The sequence below is a fragment of the Perognathus longimembris genome, chromosome 20 (assembly GCF_023159225.1).
Source record: "Perognathus longimembris pacificus isolate PPM17 chromosome 20, ASM2315922v1, whole genome shotgun sequence".
In the NCBI taxonomy this organism is placed as follows: Eukaryota; Metazoa; Chordata; class Mammalia; order Rodentia; family Heteromyidae; genus Perognathus; species Perognathus longimembris.
The window spans coordinates 45,887,904-45,903,011 of NC_063180.1; the positions used below are offsets into that span (position 1 = coordinate 45,887,904).

The 15,108-nt window shown below is 68.2% G+C and overlaps 1 protein-coding gene across 3 annotated transcripts in view; it reads left to right on the forward strand.

Annotated features, from left to right (window-relative positions):
• The first annotated feature begins 291 nt into the window (after nucleotides 1-291).
• Nucleotides 292-15,108, forward strand: part of Cib2 (calcium and integrin binding family member 2) — a 21,433-nt gene continuing 6,616 nt past the window's right edge. The window contains exons 1-6 of one of the 3 annotated variants that reach the window (XM_048369287.1): nucleotides 292-394; nucleotides 4,962-4,996; nucleotides 8,253-8,364; nucleotides 9,863-10,010; nucleotides 11,808-12,003; nucleotides 12,903-12,948. In XM_048369287.1, the coding sequence (XP_048225244.1) occupies nucleotides 344-394; nucleotides 4,962-4,996; nucleotides 8,253-8,364; nucleotides 9,863-10,010; nucleotides 11,808-12,003; nucleotides 12,903-12,924 (564 nt within the window). In that variant the 5' untranslated portion in view covers nucleotides 292-343 and the 3' untranslated portion in view covers nucleotides 12,925-12,948. Of the gene's footprint in view, nucleotides 395-4,961; nucleotides 4,997-8,252; nucleotides 8,365-9,862; nucleotides 10,011-11,807; nucleotides 12,004-12,902; nucleotides 13,784-15,108 lie in introns of those variants that run through there. The other 2 variants (XM_048369286.1, XM_048369288.1) reach the window with 2 other exon arrangements.

Genomic DNA, 15,108 nt, shown 5'->3' on the forward strand with positions numbered 1-15,108 from the left:
CGGCCCCGCCCCTTCTCCCGCTGGGGGCGGAGCCTGCGGGTGGGGGGGGAAGCAGAGGGGGGCTCCAGTCTCGGCCCCGCCCCTTCTCTCGCTGGGGGCGGAGCCTGCGGGTGGGGGGGGGAAGCAGAGGGGGGCTCCAGTCTCGGCCCCGCCCCTTCTCTCGCTGGGGGCGGAGCCTGCGGCCCGCGCCCGCCGCCCCCTCCGAGCGGGGCGGGGCGGGGCGGGGCGGCGCGCGGCGGCCGCCGGGGATGCTGCCTGCGGCGGCGGGGCGGGCCTGGGCCGCGGGCCGCGGGGCTCTGGGCGCTCGGGCGGCTCGGGCGGCCCGCGCGGGCGGGCGGCCGCCATGGGGAACAAGCAGACCATCTTCACGGAGGAGCAGCTGGACAACTACCAGGTGAGCCGCCGCCCTCCGCCTCTTCCCCAGGCCTCCCGAAAGCCCGGGCTCCCGCCCGCAGCGCCCCCCCACCCCCCCCCCGTGACCTTGGGCCGGTGACTTCCCTTGCCCAGCCTCAGTGTCCCCCCTTGGGGGTGAGGTCGCCTGCAGATGGAAGGTTCTGTCACGTTCACTTCGGCCACCTGTCCTCTCTTCTGGGGCGCCCGTCGCCCACCTCAGCGCCTGTGGCCTCGGCTCCATCCCAGGAAGGGCTGGGGGGCACATCAACCCCCAAATCCAGTCTTAAATAGAGGTGCCCCGTTGGGGCCCCTCCCCCTTGCCCCAGGGCGGAGATAATTGGAGCGAGGCCCCCTTTCTTAAAGCCCCCCCCGCACCGCAGCCGCGGGCCCCAGGCCCTCCGGGTGCCGAGCCGTCGCCCAGGCCGGGGCCGCCTCCCGGCTGGCCCGCCCGCTCCTCCGCCCAGGCTCTCCCTTCTCCCGCTCCCCGGCCCCCAAAGGCCTCCTGGGCCGACCACCCTCATCCTTCAAGACCCTGCTCTCGGCCCAGGCCTGGTGGCTCCCGCCTGCCATCCTAGCTACCCAGCAGACTGAGAACCGAGGATGGGGTTCAAAGCCAGCCTGCGCACGGAAGTCCATGAGGCTCTTGTCCAGTTAACCACCCAAAAGCCAGCGGGGAGCTGTGACTTAAGTGGAAGAGCACCAGCCTTGAGCAACCAAGCTAAGGGACAGCGCCTGGGCCCTGGGTTCAAGCCACTAACTAGCACAGATGCACACACACGCCTCTCTGACTCCCCAGGCAGACCTATTTTGTCACCTGTTCCTAGATTAGAAGACAGGGCCGCAGTGGCCACCCGCCTGTCCCCTTCATGAGTTCTTGGGCTGGAATGACGGGAAGGGGCCGCACTGTGGTCTCTGCGCCGCCGCCTCCTGAGCAACCCCGGCGCGGGCTGTTACACCCATGTTACTGGACAGTAGACAGACCCAGGAGCCATTGGGTGCCTTGGCTATGCGAGAATCTCCTGGAGCTGGAATGGTGTTCCAGGATTTGTCCCCATCACTTGGGATGAGGTGGGTGGGACAGGTGGGGTTTTTATTCCCTGCCATTTTGGGGGGGGGGTGGATTTAGTGTTTACACTCGGGGTCTGGTGCTGCCTCTGAGTTGTTTTGTGGATTGAGTGCTTACACTCAGGGTCTGGTGCTGCCTCTGAGTTGTTTTGTTTTTCCAAGGCTAGCACCCCACCGCTGTATCCAGCTCCGCTTCTGACTGTTTTGGGGGGTTCACTGGAGGTCAGAGTCTCAGGGATTTTCCTGCCAGTGCTGGTTTTGAACCGTGATCCTCCTCAGATCTCAGCCTCCTGAGTAGCTGGGATGGGAGCCACCAGTGCCTGGCTCGATTTTATTATTATCGTTTTCTTGTGGGGGGCTGCAGGTGTGTGGGCGGGGGCAAGGCTGGGACGGGGCGTCTCCCACAGACCTGCTTTGCTTTGCATGGTCCGATCCTGGGGTGGCAGCCTGTGGCCCCCTGTGGCGTAGGCAGGCGACAGGTGTGTTCTGGGAAGGGCGTGCGTGGGTCGAAGGGCGCTCTGCCCGACACGGGGGTTCAGAGGTCACCCGCTCGAGTGGTCCTAGGAGATGGCGAGGGGTTTTGCTCACCGGGTCGTGGATGCGCTCTGCCCTCCAGGCGGAGGGAAGGGCTCGGGCGCGGCCCCGAGCGGCGGGGGGCGGGGGGGCTGGGTCCCCGCTCCGACAAGCCCGCGTTGGGTTACCACCTGGACAGAGCCGGTCTCTGCATTGAGTTCTGATCCTGGCTAGACCGTGCCAGGCAGCGTGGGAGAAACAAGAGCCAGGAAACCTAAGAACCCCGCACCCCCATCCTCCCTCTGGCTCTCCGGCATGGCTCCCCGCCTCTCCTGGGACTCACCCGCTGTCCCTGGCTGCCGTGGAGCCCCAAAATCAGGCTTCTGTCCAGATGACTCCTCCGCATCCCACATCCCTTTCCCAGAATCCTCAGCCCCCTAGAGCCCCCCGCCCCCCGCCTTCCCCACGCCCCACTGCGCGCCTTCCAAGCCCAGGGGGGCGGAGGCGCGGCTCAGGTGGCAGAGGGCCAGTCTTGTGGGTGAAGTCAAGCAAGGCCTCAAGGCCCCGAGTTCAAGCCCCAGTAACCACCCACAATCACAACACAAGCCCTGGGGTTCGGCTCAGTGGTAGAGTGCTGGCCTAGCGTGCGTGAAGCCCTGGGTTCGATTCCTCAGCACCACACACACAGAAAAAGCCCCCTGTGGTGCTGTGGCTCCAGTGGCAGAGCGCTAGCCTTGAGCACAAGAAGCACAGAGACAGTGCCCAGGCCCTGAGTTCAAACCCCAGGACTGGCAAAACAAGCAAGCAAAAAACCCCACAAGCCCTGTGACTCGTCTCTCTGGCTACTCACCTGGGACCCCCACACGCTCCCTCCTCCACAGATTCCCCCCCCCCAGCAGAGTCCACCTGCTTGCCCCGCCTCCTGTCTGCCCGTTTACAGTCCATTGTAAAACTCATTTTCTTTTTTGGTCTGTCCTGGGGCTTGAACTCAGGGCTTGGGCGCTGTCCCTGAGCTCTTTTGCTCAAGGCTGGTGCTCTACCACATTGAGCCACAGCGCCACTCCCAGTTTTCTGGTGGTTCATTGGAGATCAAGAGTCTCATGGACTTTCCTGCCTGGGCTGGCTTCTAACTGCAGTCTTTAGATCTCAGCCTCCCGAGTAGCTAGGATTATAGGTGTCGGCCATCAGCACTTGGCTGGTTTTATCTTATTTTCTTTCTTATGAAAGTAATCTACATACAGGCCAGGTGCCAGTAGCTTGTGCCCCTAATCCTAGCTACTTGGGAGGCTGAGCTCTGAAGATCATGGCTCAAAGCCAAGGAAACTCCCCCCCACTCACTCGGTCATGGGGCCTGCGCCTCGGGGCTTGGGTGCTATTAATGAGCGCTTTTACTCAAGGCTAGCACTCTACCACTTGAGCCACAGCGCCACCAAGAAACCCTGATCTCCCTTGAACCATCACAAAACGGGAAGGGGGGCTGTGGCTCAAGTGGTAGAGAGCCAGCCTTGACTAAAAAGGCTCAAGGACAGCACCCAGGGCTTGAGTTCAAGGCCCAGAACTGGCACGCTGAAGGGGGGGGAGGGAGGGAGGGGGGGGGAGGGAGGGAGGGAGGAAGGAAAAGGCTGAACCCCATCCCCAGAAGAGGCCCCGCCATCTTTCCTAGCCCCCATGGCGGATCAGGTGGCTCAGAAGGAAAACCTCATTGTGGCTCCACAGGGTCTGGAAACTTCTCCCGCCCCTCCCCCGTTCCGCCCAGGGAAACCCTAGCCGTCCTGCGCGGTCCTCTTTGGGCATGGAATCCAATCGCCCTGGCGGCCGGCACCTTTAGATTCTGCAGCGCCAGGCGGGCCGCCTGCCAGGCCGGGCCGTGGCCAGCCGCCCGTCAGCGCGGGGATGAGGCCGGGCTCGGAGCTCCGCGGAGCCTGCCGCCCCAGGCAGAGCAGCCGCCCGTCAGCGCGGGGATGGGGCCGGGCTCGGAGCTCCGCGGAGCCTGCCGCCCCAGGCAGAGCAGCCGGCCGTCAGCGCGGGGATGAGGCCGGGCTCGGAGCTCCGCGGAGCCGGCCGCCCCAGGCAGAGCAGCCGGCCGTGGGGATGAGCCGCCGGCCCCTCGGGGTGGGCTTTCATCCTAGCGGGGGCTGCCCGCTGCTTCTCCCGGCTTCCCTCCCGGCCCAGGCTCGCAACCCCCATCCAAGACTCCGGTGGGTCTAGTTATCTGTGGCCAGTCCTGGGGCTTGGACTCAGGGCCTGAGCGCCGTCCCTGAACTTCTTTTTGCTCAAGGCTCGCACCCCACCTCTTGAGCCACAGCGCCCCTTCCGGCTTTTTCTGAGTAGTTGGTTGGAGATGAGTCTCATGGACCTTCCCGCCTGGCTGGCTTTGCACCGGGGTCCTCGGAGCTCAGCCTCCTGAGCAGCTGGGGTGACAGGCATGGGCCACCGGCGCTGAGCTCGCTGCCCGGCTTTCCCTGGCTCGTTGGAGGAAAGTCTCAGGGGCTTTCCCGCCCCGGCCGACTCCGGTTGGGATCTTCAGATCTCGGCCTGCCAAGTGGCTGGGCTGGCCGGCAGGCGCGGCCCGGGGTCCCCTGACCTGCCCGTCCCGAGCGCCCAGAAGCCCGGCCGGCCTCGTGGGTGCTCCCTCGGCCCGTGCCAGCACACGGCAGGCCCCAGGCAGGGACGGGCCCGGGCAGCTGGGGACGGCTCGGGACACACTCCCAGGGCCCTGCACACCTGCGCGCGACCCGGCCCCTGCCTGCCCCTGGCCTGTCACTGGCCCTCACACCTGCTGTGCCCATCCAGGGGCCCCCCTTTCCCCCGGTCATGCCCCCCGAGGGTGCACGGCCCGTGCCGGGGCATGGTCTGGACTGCTGGAGCCCTAGGTCTCCCAGGGGTGGGGAGGCTGGGACTCTGTGGGACTGGAAGGGAGGGGGGGAGGGGGGAGGGAGCCAGCAAGCCAGCTGGGGTTGCTTAGGCTGTGGTGTGCTTACCCTTCCCAGGACTGTACATTCTTCAATAAGAAGGACATCCTCAAGTAAGTACAGCTTTCTGTCTACTTTGGGGCTGTGGTAGGGGTGAGGCGGCAGGGGGGGTGGGCTGTGCCCTGGTTGTGGGCGCTGGAGTGGAGGAAGAGCCATGGGAGTCAAGTCCGGGATGGATGGATGGGTTCAAGAATGCCCCCTCCCCCCTCCCCCCCCCCCCCCCGCCTTCCCTCCCCCCCCCCCACCCAGGCCTTCCTGCCAGGAATAAAGCGGTGTACAGATCACCCCGGGGGAGGCGTTAGCTCCTCACCGTGGCCTTGTCTCAGGCGATCTGCTGGTCATCCCAGCACTCTGGAGGCCGGGATCGGAGGACCGCGGCCCGAGGCCAGCCCGGGCAGGACAGTCCGGGGGACTCTCAATCCCCAGTGAACCCCCAGAAAGCCAGAAGGGGAGGAGGCGCGGCTCGAGCAGTGGCGTGCCAGGCTAGAGGGGAAACGTGAAGCAAGGGCACGAAGCTATGAGTTCGAGCCCCGGACTGGCACTGTTTTTCTTTTTTTTTTTTTTTTTTTTTTTTTGCCAGTCCTGGGCCTTGGACTCAGGGCCTGAGCACTGTCCCTGGCTTCTTCCCGCTCAAGGCTAGCACTCTGCCACTTGAGCCACAGCGCCGCTTCTGGCCGTTTTCTGTATATGTGGTGCTGGGGAATCGAACCTAGGGCCCTCCTGTATCCGAGGCAGGCACTCTTGCCACTAGGCTATATCCCCAGCCCCCTGGCACTGTTTTTCTGGAAGGAATATGTGTCTCCTTTTATAGCGAGGGTTGGCACCATGGCCACGGCAGCCGCCTGGTCCTCGGAGGGCCCTCTGAGCCGTGGTCCCCCCCGCTCCCCCCCCCCCCCGGCTGAGGGTCCGATGTCCGTCCTCACCTGTCCTCTTTCTTCCCCGGGTGGGGGGCAGGAGAGAGGGAGGGGATGAGGCGGGGACACAGACCCGCTCCCCAGCCCTGGGCCCCCGCTCCCCAGCCCCCCACCAGCCAGCAAGCGGGCCCCCTCTGCGCAGGGTCACCCCTGAGGACCGCATGGCCAGGCCGCCCCCCACTCCAGCTGGCGGTGGCCCGTCCCCGCCCTGTCCTCTTGCCACAGTGAGGGACATGCCCCTTCTAACCCCCTTGGGAGAGGCAAGGTGAGGGGCCCTGGGTTCAAATCCCATCTCCCAGGATGGGGGGGCAGTGCCCCCTGCCCCCCCCCAGCCCTCTGCCACCCCTCAGCCTGGGAGCCACAAGCTGGTGACACCCCTGGGGGAGCCGCTGGGCGGCCGCGGGCAGGTCCCAGCCCCCCCACAGCCCCCGCCGCCCGACTCGGAGGCCCTGGGCACCCGGGCCGTGGGGATTCACCCGTCCACGCAGTGAGCGTTCGCTCTGTGCCCGGGGCTGCCAGGGCCCCTCCGGGCCGCAGCTCCCCTCGGCTCCCCGGGGAAAGGGCTTCGCGGGCCTCCCGCCGGGGGGGGGGGGGGGGTACCCGGGTCTTCCCTACGTGGTGGTCGAGGGGCGGTGCTCCGGGGCCCGGCCGGCGTTCACGCCCCGGGACTGCGGTCCCTGCACCCGCGGGGCGGGGCGGGCGGGGGGCTCCGCGCGGGGCGCCCCCCGGGCTCCGGCCTCCGAGTCCCCAGGCCGGCCCAGGCCCCGGGCGGCGCCGCCCCCCCCCCCAGCCCCCTCCCCCCACCCCCCACCCCCGCCCCACCACAGAGCAGATGGCGAGGCGGCAGCTCGAGCCTGGGGCCCGCGCTGGGCCCACCCCGTCCCCTCCCCTCCCCCCGCGCCCACCCCTCGCCCCACACACCCCGTTTGGGGCCCCTCGGCTTTCCCGGGCCGGGCCCTGCGGGGCCGCTCTGGGGGTTGCGATCTCAGGATGTGGGGTGAAGGCCGGGCTGGTTAGAAAGGTCTGGAGACTCATCGCCACCCAACCACCGAAAAGATGGGCGGAGAAAACTGAAGCCAGGGGGCGGGGAACGTGGCCTCGGGGTACCGTGCCTCACCTCCCACCCATGAAGCTCTGGGTTCGATTCCCAGCACCCCATACACAGTAAACACCGGAGGTGGCGCTGCGGCTCAAGTGGCAGAGTGCTAGCCTTGAGCAAAAGGAGCCAGGGACAGAGCTCAGGTCCCGAGTTCAAGGCCCAGCACACACACACACACACACACACACACACACACAGAGCCAAAGCTAAAGGACAGTGCCCAGGTCCCGAGTTCAAGGCCCAGCACACACACACACACACACACACACACACACACACAGAGCCAAAGCTAAAGGACAGTGCCCAGGCCCCATGTTTAAGAACTAGTCCAGCACAAACAAAGAAGATGGGAAAGAGGGAGGGAGGGAAGGAAAGGAAAACAATGTTGTCAAGTGCAGGGATTGTGAATTCCTCCTGGAGGAACTGCAGAGGAAGCCCTGGGGCAGAAGCTAGGATTTCCTGCCTCCTGCTTTGTCTCCAGAAGCTTCTTTGTGGTTCTGGCCCTTTGTGCTTTGGCTTTTTATTCCCCCCCCCCTCCTAATTCGCTTTGCCAGTCACTGGTGGCTCCCACCTGTCATCCTAGCTAATCAGGAGGCTGAGATCTGAGGGTCGGGGTTCCAAGCCAGCCAGGGCAGGAAAGTTCATGAAACTCTTATCCAATGAACCACCCGAAAACCTCAAAGTGGTCCCCGCTAGCCCTGAGTACAAAAGAGCACCGGCCGGGGCCTGGGGCAGGGTGAGCTGCCCGGGACTGCAGGAGCAACGTAGCACTCAGCCAGACACCAAGAGTCGGGGCACTCCCGCAAGGGTGGGGCGACTGGGCCTCGGGGTGACACTTGGGGCTTGCGCCTGTCATCCCCCCCCCCGCCCTCCCCCGCTCGGGAGGCTGAGGTTGAGTTTGAAGTCAGCTGGGAGCAGACAAATCTGAAGAGACTCTGATCTGCAGTTAGCCAGCAAAAGGCAGGAAGCGGAGAGATGGCTCAAGGGGTAGAGCACCAGCCTTGCGCAGAGAAGCCAAGGAGAGGGTGAGCCCTGGGTTCAAGGCCCCAGCACCGGCGCACACACGCGCGTGCACGGGCACACACGGATCGAGACCCTCAGGAGGGTGCAGGAGGCGGGGGCGACCTGGTCACAGCACCGTGTGTGTGTGTGTGTGTGTGTGTGTGTGTGTGTGTGTGTGTGTGTGTGTGTAACACTTGGGGTCCTGGCGGAGGGGGGTTTTCAGAGGCTCAGGCAGGGCCACGGGGGTGTCCGGGAGGGAGCCCAGGGCTGAGTGTGCCCCTCTGCTTCTCGTAGACTCCACGCCCGGTTCTACGAGCTGGCCCCCAACCTGGTCCCCATGGACTACCGGAAGAGCCCCATCGTCCACGTGCCCATGAGTCTCATCATCCAGATGCCTGAGCTCCGGGTAGGCGGGGTGGGGGCGGGGCCCAGGGGCGGGGGTCTGGGGTGGGCGGGGCCGGGGCGGGGCCCGGGATCAGGGGGCGGGGCCGGGGGCGGGGCCCGGGCCAGGGGGCGGGGGCGGGAGGGCGGCTCAGCCCGCTCCCCGGTTAGGAGCCCGCGGTCCCTCTGCGTTCGTTAGGGTTTTCTCCCCGGTACCGGGGCTCCCACCCGCCATCCCAGCTCCTCGGGCGGCCGGGAGCTGAGGATCTGGGTGGAAGCCAGCCTGCGCGGAAAGGCCATGGAGGCTCCCTGCGGTGAGCCGCCCAAAAGGCCTGGAGTGCTGGAGCAGGAGCCTTGAGAAGAGATCGGACCCAACCGGGGGCCCGAGGTGATCGGACCCAACCCGGGGCCCGCGGTGATCGGACCCAACCCGGGGGCCTGGAGTCCTCGCCCGGGACCCGAGATGATAGGACCCAACCCGGGGCCCGAGGTGATAGGACCCAACCCGGGGCCCGAAGTGATAGGACCCAACCCCGGCCCGAGGTGATCGGACCCAACCCGGGGCCCGAGGTGATCGGACCCAACCCGGGGCCCGAGGTGATCGGACCCAACCCGGGGCCCGAGGTGATCGGACCCAACCCGGGGCCCGAGGTGATAGGACCCAACGGGGCCCGAGATGATCGGACCCAACCCGGGGCCCGAGGTGATCGGACCCAACCCGGGGCCCGAGGTGATAGGACCCAACCCGGGGCCCGAGGTGATCGGACCCAACCCGGGGCCCGAGGTGATCGGACCCAACCCGGGGCCCGAGGTGATAGGACCCAACCCGGGGCCCGAAGTGATAGGACCCAACCCGGGGCCCGAGGTGATAGGACCCAACCCGGGGCCCGAGGTGATCGGACCCAACCCGGGGCCCGAGGTGATAGGACCCAACCCCGGGACCCGAGGTGATAGGACCCAACCCGGGGCCCGAAGTGATCGGACCCAACCCCGGGGCCGACATGATGGGACCCAACCCCGGGACCCGAGGTGATCGGACCCAACCCGGGGCCCGAGGTGATCGGACCCAACCCGGGGCCCGAGGTGATAGGACCCAACCCCGGGGCCGAGATGATCGGACCCAACCCGGGGCCCGAGGTGATCGGACCCAACCCCGGGGCCCGGAGTCCGCACCCGGGGCCGAGGTGATCGGACCCAACCCGGGGCCCGAGGTGATCGGACCTAACCCCGGGGCCCGAGGTGATAGGACCCAACCCGGGGCCGAGATGATCGGACCCAACCCCGGGGGCCCGAGGTGATAGGACCCAACCCGGGGCCGAGATGATCGGACCCAACCCCGGGGCCTGCAGTCCGCGCCCGGGACCGGAACACAGAAAGGAAAGGAAACACGAGGCCAGCGCGGGAGGGGTGGGTGTTGCGCCCTGTTCACAGACGGAGACCGGGCTCAGGGGTTCGGGGCCCCGCAGGGGGCCGCCCTCTGCGAGGTCTCTGGGTGACGGTGAGGGTGGCCGTGGTCCCCCCAGGAAAACCCTTTCAAAGAGAGGATCGTGGAGTCCTTTTCCGAGGAGGGGGACGGCAACCTGACCTTCAACGACTTTGTGGACATGTTCTCTGTGCTCTGCGAGTCGGCGCCCCGGGAGCTCAAAGCCAGCTACGCCTTCAAGATCTACGGTAGGGGCAGGGCACCCCAGGCTCCCGCCTGCCGCCCCAGCTGCTCGGGAGGGCGGGGTCCGGGGATCGCGGTTCAAAGCCAGCTACGCCTTCAAGATCTACGGTAGGGGCAGGGCACCCCAGGCTCCCGCCTGCCGCCCCAGCTGCTCGGGAGGGAGGGGTCTGAGGATCGTGAGGATCGCGGTTCAAAGCCAGCCCAGGCAGGAAAGTCCATGAGACTTTTACCTCCAGTTCTCTCCCTGGCCACCAGAGGGCGCAAAGCACTCACCTCCGAGGCCAAAGGAAGACAGGCCCCAAAGCCCACCTGACCCCTGAGACCCGGCGTCACCCCCGGAGGGCCCCTGGAGGCGACGGCAGACCCCTCGTGTGGGCTGACCTATCCTAGACCAGAAGACCCCCACAACAACAAACCTCCTGACGGGCACCGGTGCTCGCGCCTGCCCCCCCAGCCGCTCAGGAGGCTGAGAGCTGAGGATCGCGGTTCAAAGCCGGCCCGGGCAGGAAAGTCCCTGAGATTCTCATCTCCAGTGAACCACCAGAAAACGGGAAGCGGCACCGTGGCTCAAAGTGGAAGAGCACCGGCCTTGTAGCAAAAGAGCTCAGGGACAGCGCCCGGGCCTTGAATTAAAGCCCCAGGACCGGCCTTACCCCCCGCCCCCCAAAACAGAGAAGGGCATCGGAATTCACCGTGGCGCCCCGCGTGCTACAGCAAGGCGCTCAGAGCCGCAGGAGGCCTCCTGCTGTGTGGGAACAGACTGGCCTGGTGGCCGGGGCACGGCCTCCCACTCCTGACCCACCGTTTGCTGTACTGGAATTGACGCAGGGCGTTTTGCTTCCTAGGGCAGGCACCCCACCACCCGAGCCCTGTCCCCCTCCTGTGCTTTGGTTAGTTTGGTCATAAGATTTCATCTGTGTATCCACGCTGGCTTGGACTGCGGTCCTCCTGTCGTTAGGATGCCAGGCTCAGCTTCGATGTGTTTCCTTGGCCTAGGCTGGCCTCACACCCACTGTCCCGGATCCGCCTCCCGTGGAGCAGGGATCGTGGGTGGGAACCGCTTTGATGGACCATTTTGTCGGTGGTGGTGGCCACAGGGCTTGAACTCTGGGCCCGGGCGCTGTCCCTGAGCTCTTCTTTCAGGCTAGCGCTCTCCCGCTTGGGCCACAGCGCCACTTCCCATTTTCTAGTGGTTAATGAAAGATAAGAGTCTCCTGCACTTTCCTGCCTGGGCTGGCTTTGAACCTTGGATCTCAGCCTCCTGACTGGCTGGGGTTACAGGCCTGAGCCACTGGCTTCTGGCTGATGGGCAGTATTTTTTTAATTTTAATTTTTTCCAGCCCTGGGCCTTGGACTCCGGGCCTGAGCGCCATCCCTGGCTTCTTCTTGCTCAAGGCTAGCACTCTGCCACCTGAGCCACAGCGCCGCTTCTGGCTTTTTCTATGTATGTGGTGCAGGGAATGGAACCCAGGGCTTCCTGTATGCGAGGCGAGCGCTCTGCCACTAGGCCACGTTCCCAGCCCGCCGGGCAGGTGGAGTCGCGTGTTTGGCATTTGCACGATGGAGGCGCTTACGTGCTGCCTGCGTTGGGCTCGAGGCCCGCGGCGGAGAGAACGTGGATCTAGACCAGGGCCCAGGCCCTTCCGCTCCTGAGTCGGCCTCTCCGGACGCTGACCCCGGGGTGACCAGCCCAGCCTGCGCTGGTGCACACAGCGGGCCTGCGGGGCGATGGCTGAGCGTCCCCGTCAGTGCGGGGGGTACCGAGGGCCCGCGCCCTCCTCAGCCCTCCCCGTCCCCCGCAGACTTCAACACGGACAACTTCATCTGCAAGGAGGACCTGGAGCGCACGCTGGCGCGGCTCACGCGCTCGGAGCTGGAGGAGGACGAGGTGGTGCTGGTGTGCGACAAGGTCATCGAGGAGGCCGACCTGGACGGCGACGGCAAGCTGGGCTTCGCCGACTTCGAGGACATGATCGCCAAGGCCCCCGACTTCCTCAGGTGCCCCGGCGCGGGGGGGGGCGCGCGGGGGCCCCGTGGGGAGCGGGGGGGGAGGCGCGGGGGCCCAGTGGGGAGCAGCGGGGGGGAGCAGGTTCCGGGCCCCGCTCCCCTCGGGCGGAGGCCGGGCCTTGTGTGGTGGGGTGCGGGGGGCCCAGGCCCGTCGTCCCGGGGGACTCTCCCTCCAGCGTGTCGCCCCCCCCAACGCGGGAGGTGGAGCCCGGCTCGAGTGGGAGCGCGTCATCCGTGAGCACGGAAGCCCAGGAGCACGGTGCCCGGGCCCCGAGTTCAAGACCAGCCTGGTGAAAGCACACGAGGAAGAACCCGGCGCCGCCGGGAGCCTGGGGAGTGGGCGTGGCTCCCCCCCCCCGCTCCCCCCTGCCGCTCCCCCCGCTCCCCCCGCCCCCCCGGCTCCTCCCCCGTTCCCCCCTCGCTCCCCCCCCCGCTCCCTCCCCCTCCTCACTGGGCCCAGCGTCCTCTCTGTGGCGCTGGCGTTCCGTGTGTCTCCCTCTCGTGGTGGCGGCGGGGCTTTCTCTTCATTTGGGGGGCTTGGTCTCGGCCCGGGCGCCCCCCTCGGCTCTCCGGCTCGGGGCTGGCGCGCTACCACTTCCAGCCACAGCTCCACTCCCGTTCCTTTCCCGGCCAGGCTGGCTTTGAACCACGACCCTCAGATCTCAGGCTCCTTCCCGAGTCTCGGGGATGACAGGCGCCTGGCCTTGGTGTGTGCGTGTGCTAAGACTGGGGCTCGAACTCAGGACCTGTGCGTGGCAGCTGAGCTTTTCCACGGCGGGGGGGGGGGGGGTCGGGGGCGTCCGCCCACCCGAGCCACGCCTCCACGTCCCAGTTGCGGCGCCTCCTGCCTGCCCGTGACCCGTGGCCTCTCTCTCTCTCTCTCTCTCTAGCACCTTCCATATCCGGATCTGAGGAGCCCGCGGGGCTGGGACACCCCTCTGCACGGCGCCTCCCGGGAAGGCACCCGGACTCTCCTCAGGGTACCCCAAGGTCTGGTTCCGTCCGGAGGATCAGGGTTCAAAGCCGGCCCGGGCGGGGAAGCCAGGGGGCTCACGCCTCCAACCAGCCACTGAGGAAGCCGGGAGCGGAGCGGCGGCTCACGTCGTAGGGTACCAGCCCCGAGAGGAAAGCTCGGGGGCGGCGACTGGGCCCCGAGTTCAAGTCACGCGCACACGCGCACGCAAGAAAACTCCCCCGGAGGCGCCGGCAGCAGCCCCGATGGCCTGGTGACGCCCCGGTCACCCCAGAGTCGTGAGAGCCAGGCGCTGTGGTTCCACAAGCGATGCACTCTCTTCCAAACCCCGCGGCGGGGCTGCACCCCCCCCCCCGCCCTGCCGCCGTCCCCCACGCCCGCCCCCCACGCCCGCCCCCCCACGCCCGCCCCCCACGCCCGCCCCCCACGCCCGCTGGGGCGGCTCTACAGCGACTTCTGAGGATGCTGGATGGGCGGTGTTTTCATTTCACTGCTGCTTTTGCGGGGGGCGGGGGGTGGGTCTTGAACTCGGGGCCGGGGCGCCGCCCCTGAGCGCGTTCACTCCAGGCTGGCGCTCTGCCACCTCGAGCCGCAGCGCCACCTCGGCTTTCCGGTGGCCCGGGGGATTGGCGTCTCACGGACTTTCCCGCCCGGGGTGGCTCTGAACCGCCAGCCTCGGCTCTCCGCCTCCGAGCGTCTGGGGTGACGGGCGTGCGCACCGACCGGCCCCCGGCCGATCCCCAGCCATCGTGTCCCCCGCCCTGCGAGGAAAGGGAAAATAAAATGTGTCCCCTGGCCCAGGGCCGCCCCGCGCTTGGCAGGTGTTCCCAGGTGGGAGGCGGGCCCCGCCCGCCACTCCGGGCCTCTGTGTGGGGGGCCCGTGGCTTTGGGGAGTCCCCGTCTTCCTGCGGCCTGGTTCCCTCCGCGGTCGCGTGGCTGGGAGGCCCTGGAGAAGCAGGCGCGCCCAGGAGAGCTGCCCCCCCCCCCCGCACGCCCAGGAGAGCCGCCCCCCCCCGCACGCCCAGGAGAGCTGCCCCCCCCCGCACGCCCAGGAGAGCTGCCCCCCCCCCGCACAGCCCAGGAGAGCTGCCCCCCCCACGCCCAGGAGAGCTGCCCCCCCCCTGCACGCCCAGGAGAGCTGCCCCCCCTGCACGCCCAGGAGAGCTGCCCCCCCCGCACGCCCAGGAGAGCTGCCCCCCCCCACGCCCAGGAGAGCTGCCCCCCCCGCACGCCCAGGAGAGCTGCCCCCCCCCCGCACACCCAGGAGAGCTGCCCCCCCCCGCACGCCCAGGAGAGCTGCCCCCCCCCGCATGCCCAGGAGAGCTGCCCCCCCCCGCACGCCCAGGAGAGCTGCCCCCCCCCCGCACGCCCAGGAGAGCTGCCCCCCCCGCACGCCCAGGAGAGCTGCCCCCCCCCCCCCCGCACGCCCAGGAGAGCTGCCCCCCCCGCACGCCCAGGAGAGCTGCCCCCCCCCGCACGCCCAGGAGAGCTGCCCCCCCCCGCACGCCCAGGAGAGCTGCCCCCCCCCGCATGCCCAGGAGAGCTGCCCCCCCCACACGCCCAGGAGAGCTGCCCCCCCCACGCCCAGGAGAGCTGCCCCCCCCCTGCACGCCCAGGAGAGCTGCCCCCCCTGCACGCCCAGGAGAGCTGCCCCCCCCACGCCCAGGAGAGCTGCCCCCCCCGCACGCCCAGGAGAGCTGCCCCCCCCCGCACGCCCAGGAGAGCTGCCCCCCCCCCGCACGCCCAGGAGAGCTGCCCCCCCCGCATGCCCAGGAGAGCTGCCCCCCCCCGCACGCCCAGGAGAACTGCCCCCCCCCCGCACGCCCAGGAGAGCTGCCGGGGGCTGCGAGCCCTCCCCCCGCACGCCCAGGAGAGCTGCCCCCCCCCCCCCGCACGCCCAGGAGAGCTGCCCCCCCCCGCACGCCCAGGAGAGCTGCCCCCCCCCCGCACGCCCAGGAGAGCTGCCCCCCCCCGCACGCCCAGGAGAGCTGCCCCCCCCCGCACGCCCAGGAGAGCTGCCCCCCCCCGCACGCCCAGGAGAGCTGCCCCCCCCCCCGCACGCCCAGGAGAGCTGCCCCCCCCCGCACGCCCAGGAGAGCTGCCCCCCCTGCACGCCCAGGAGA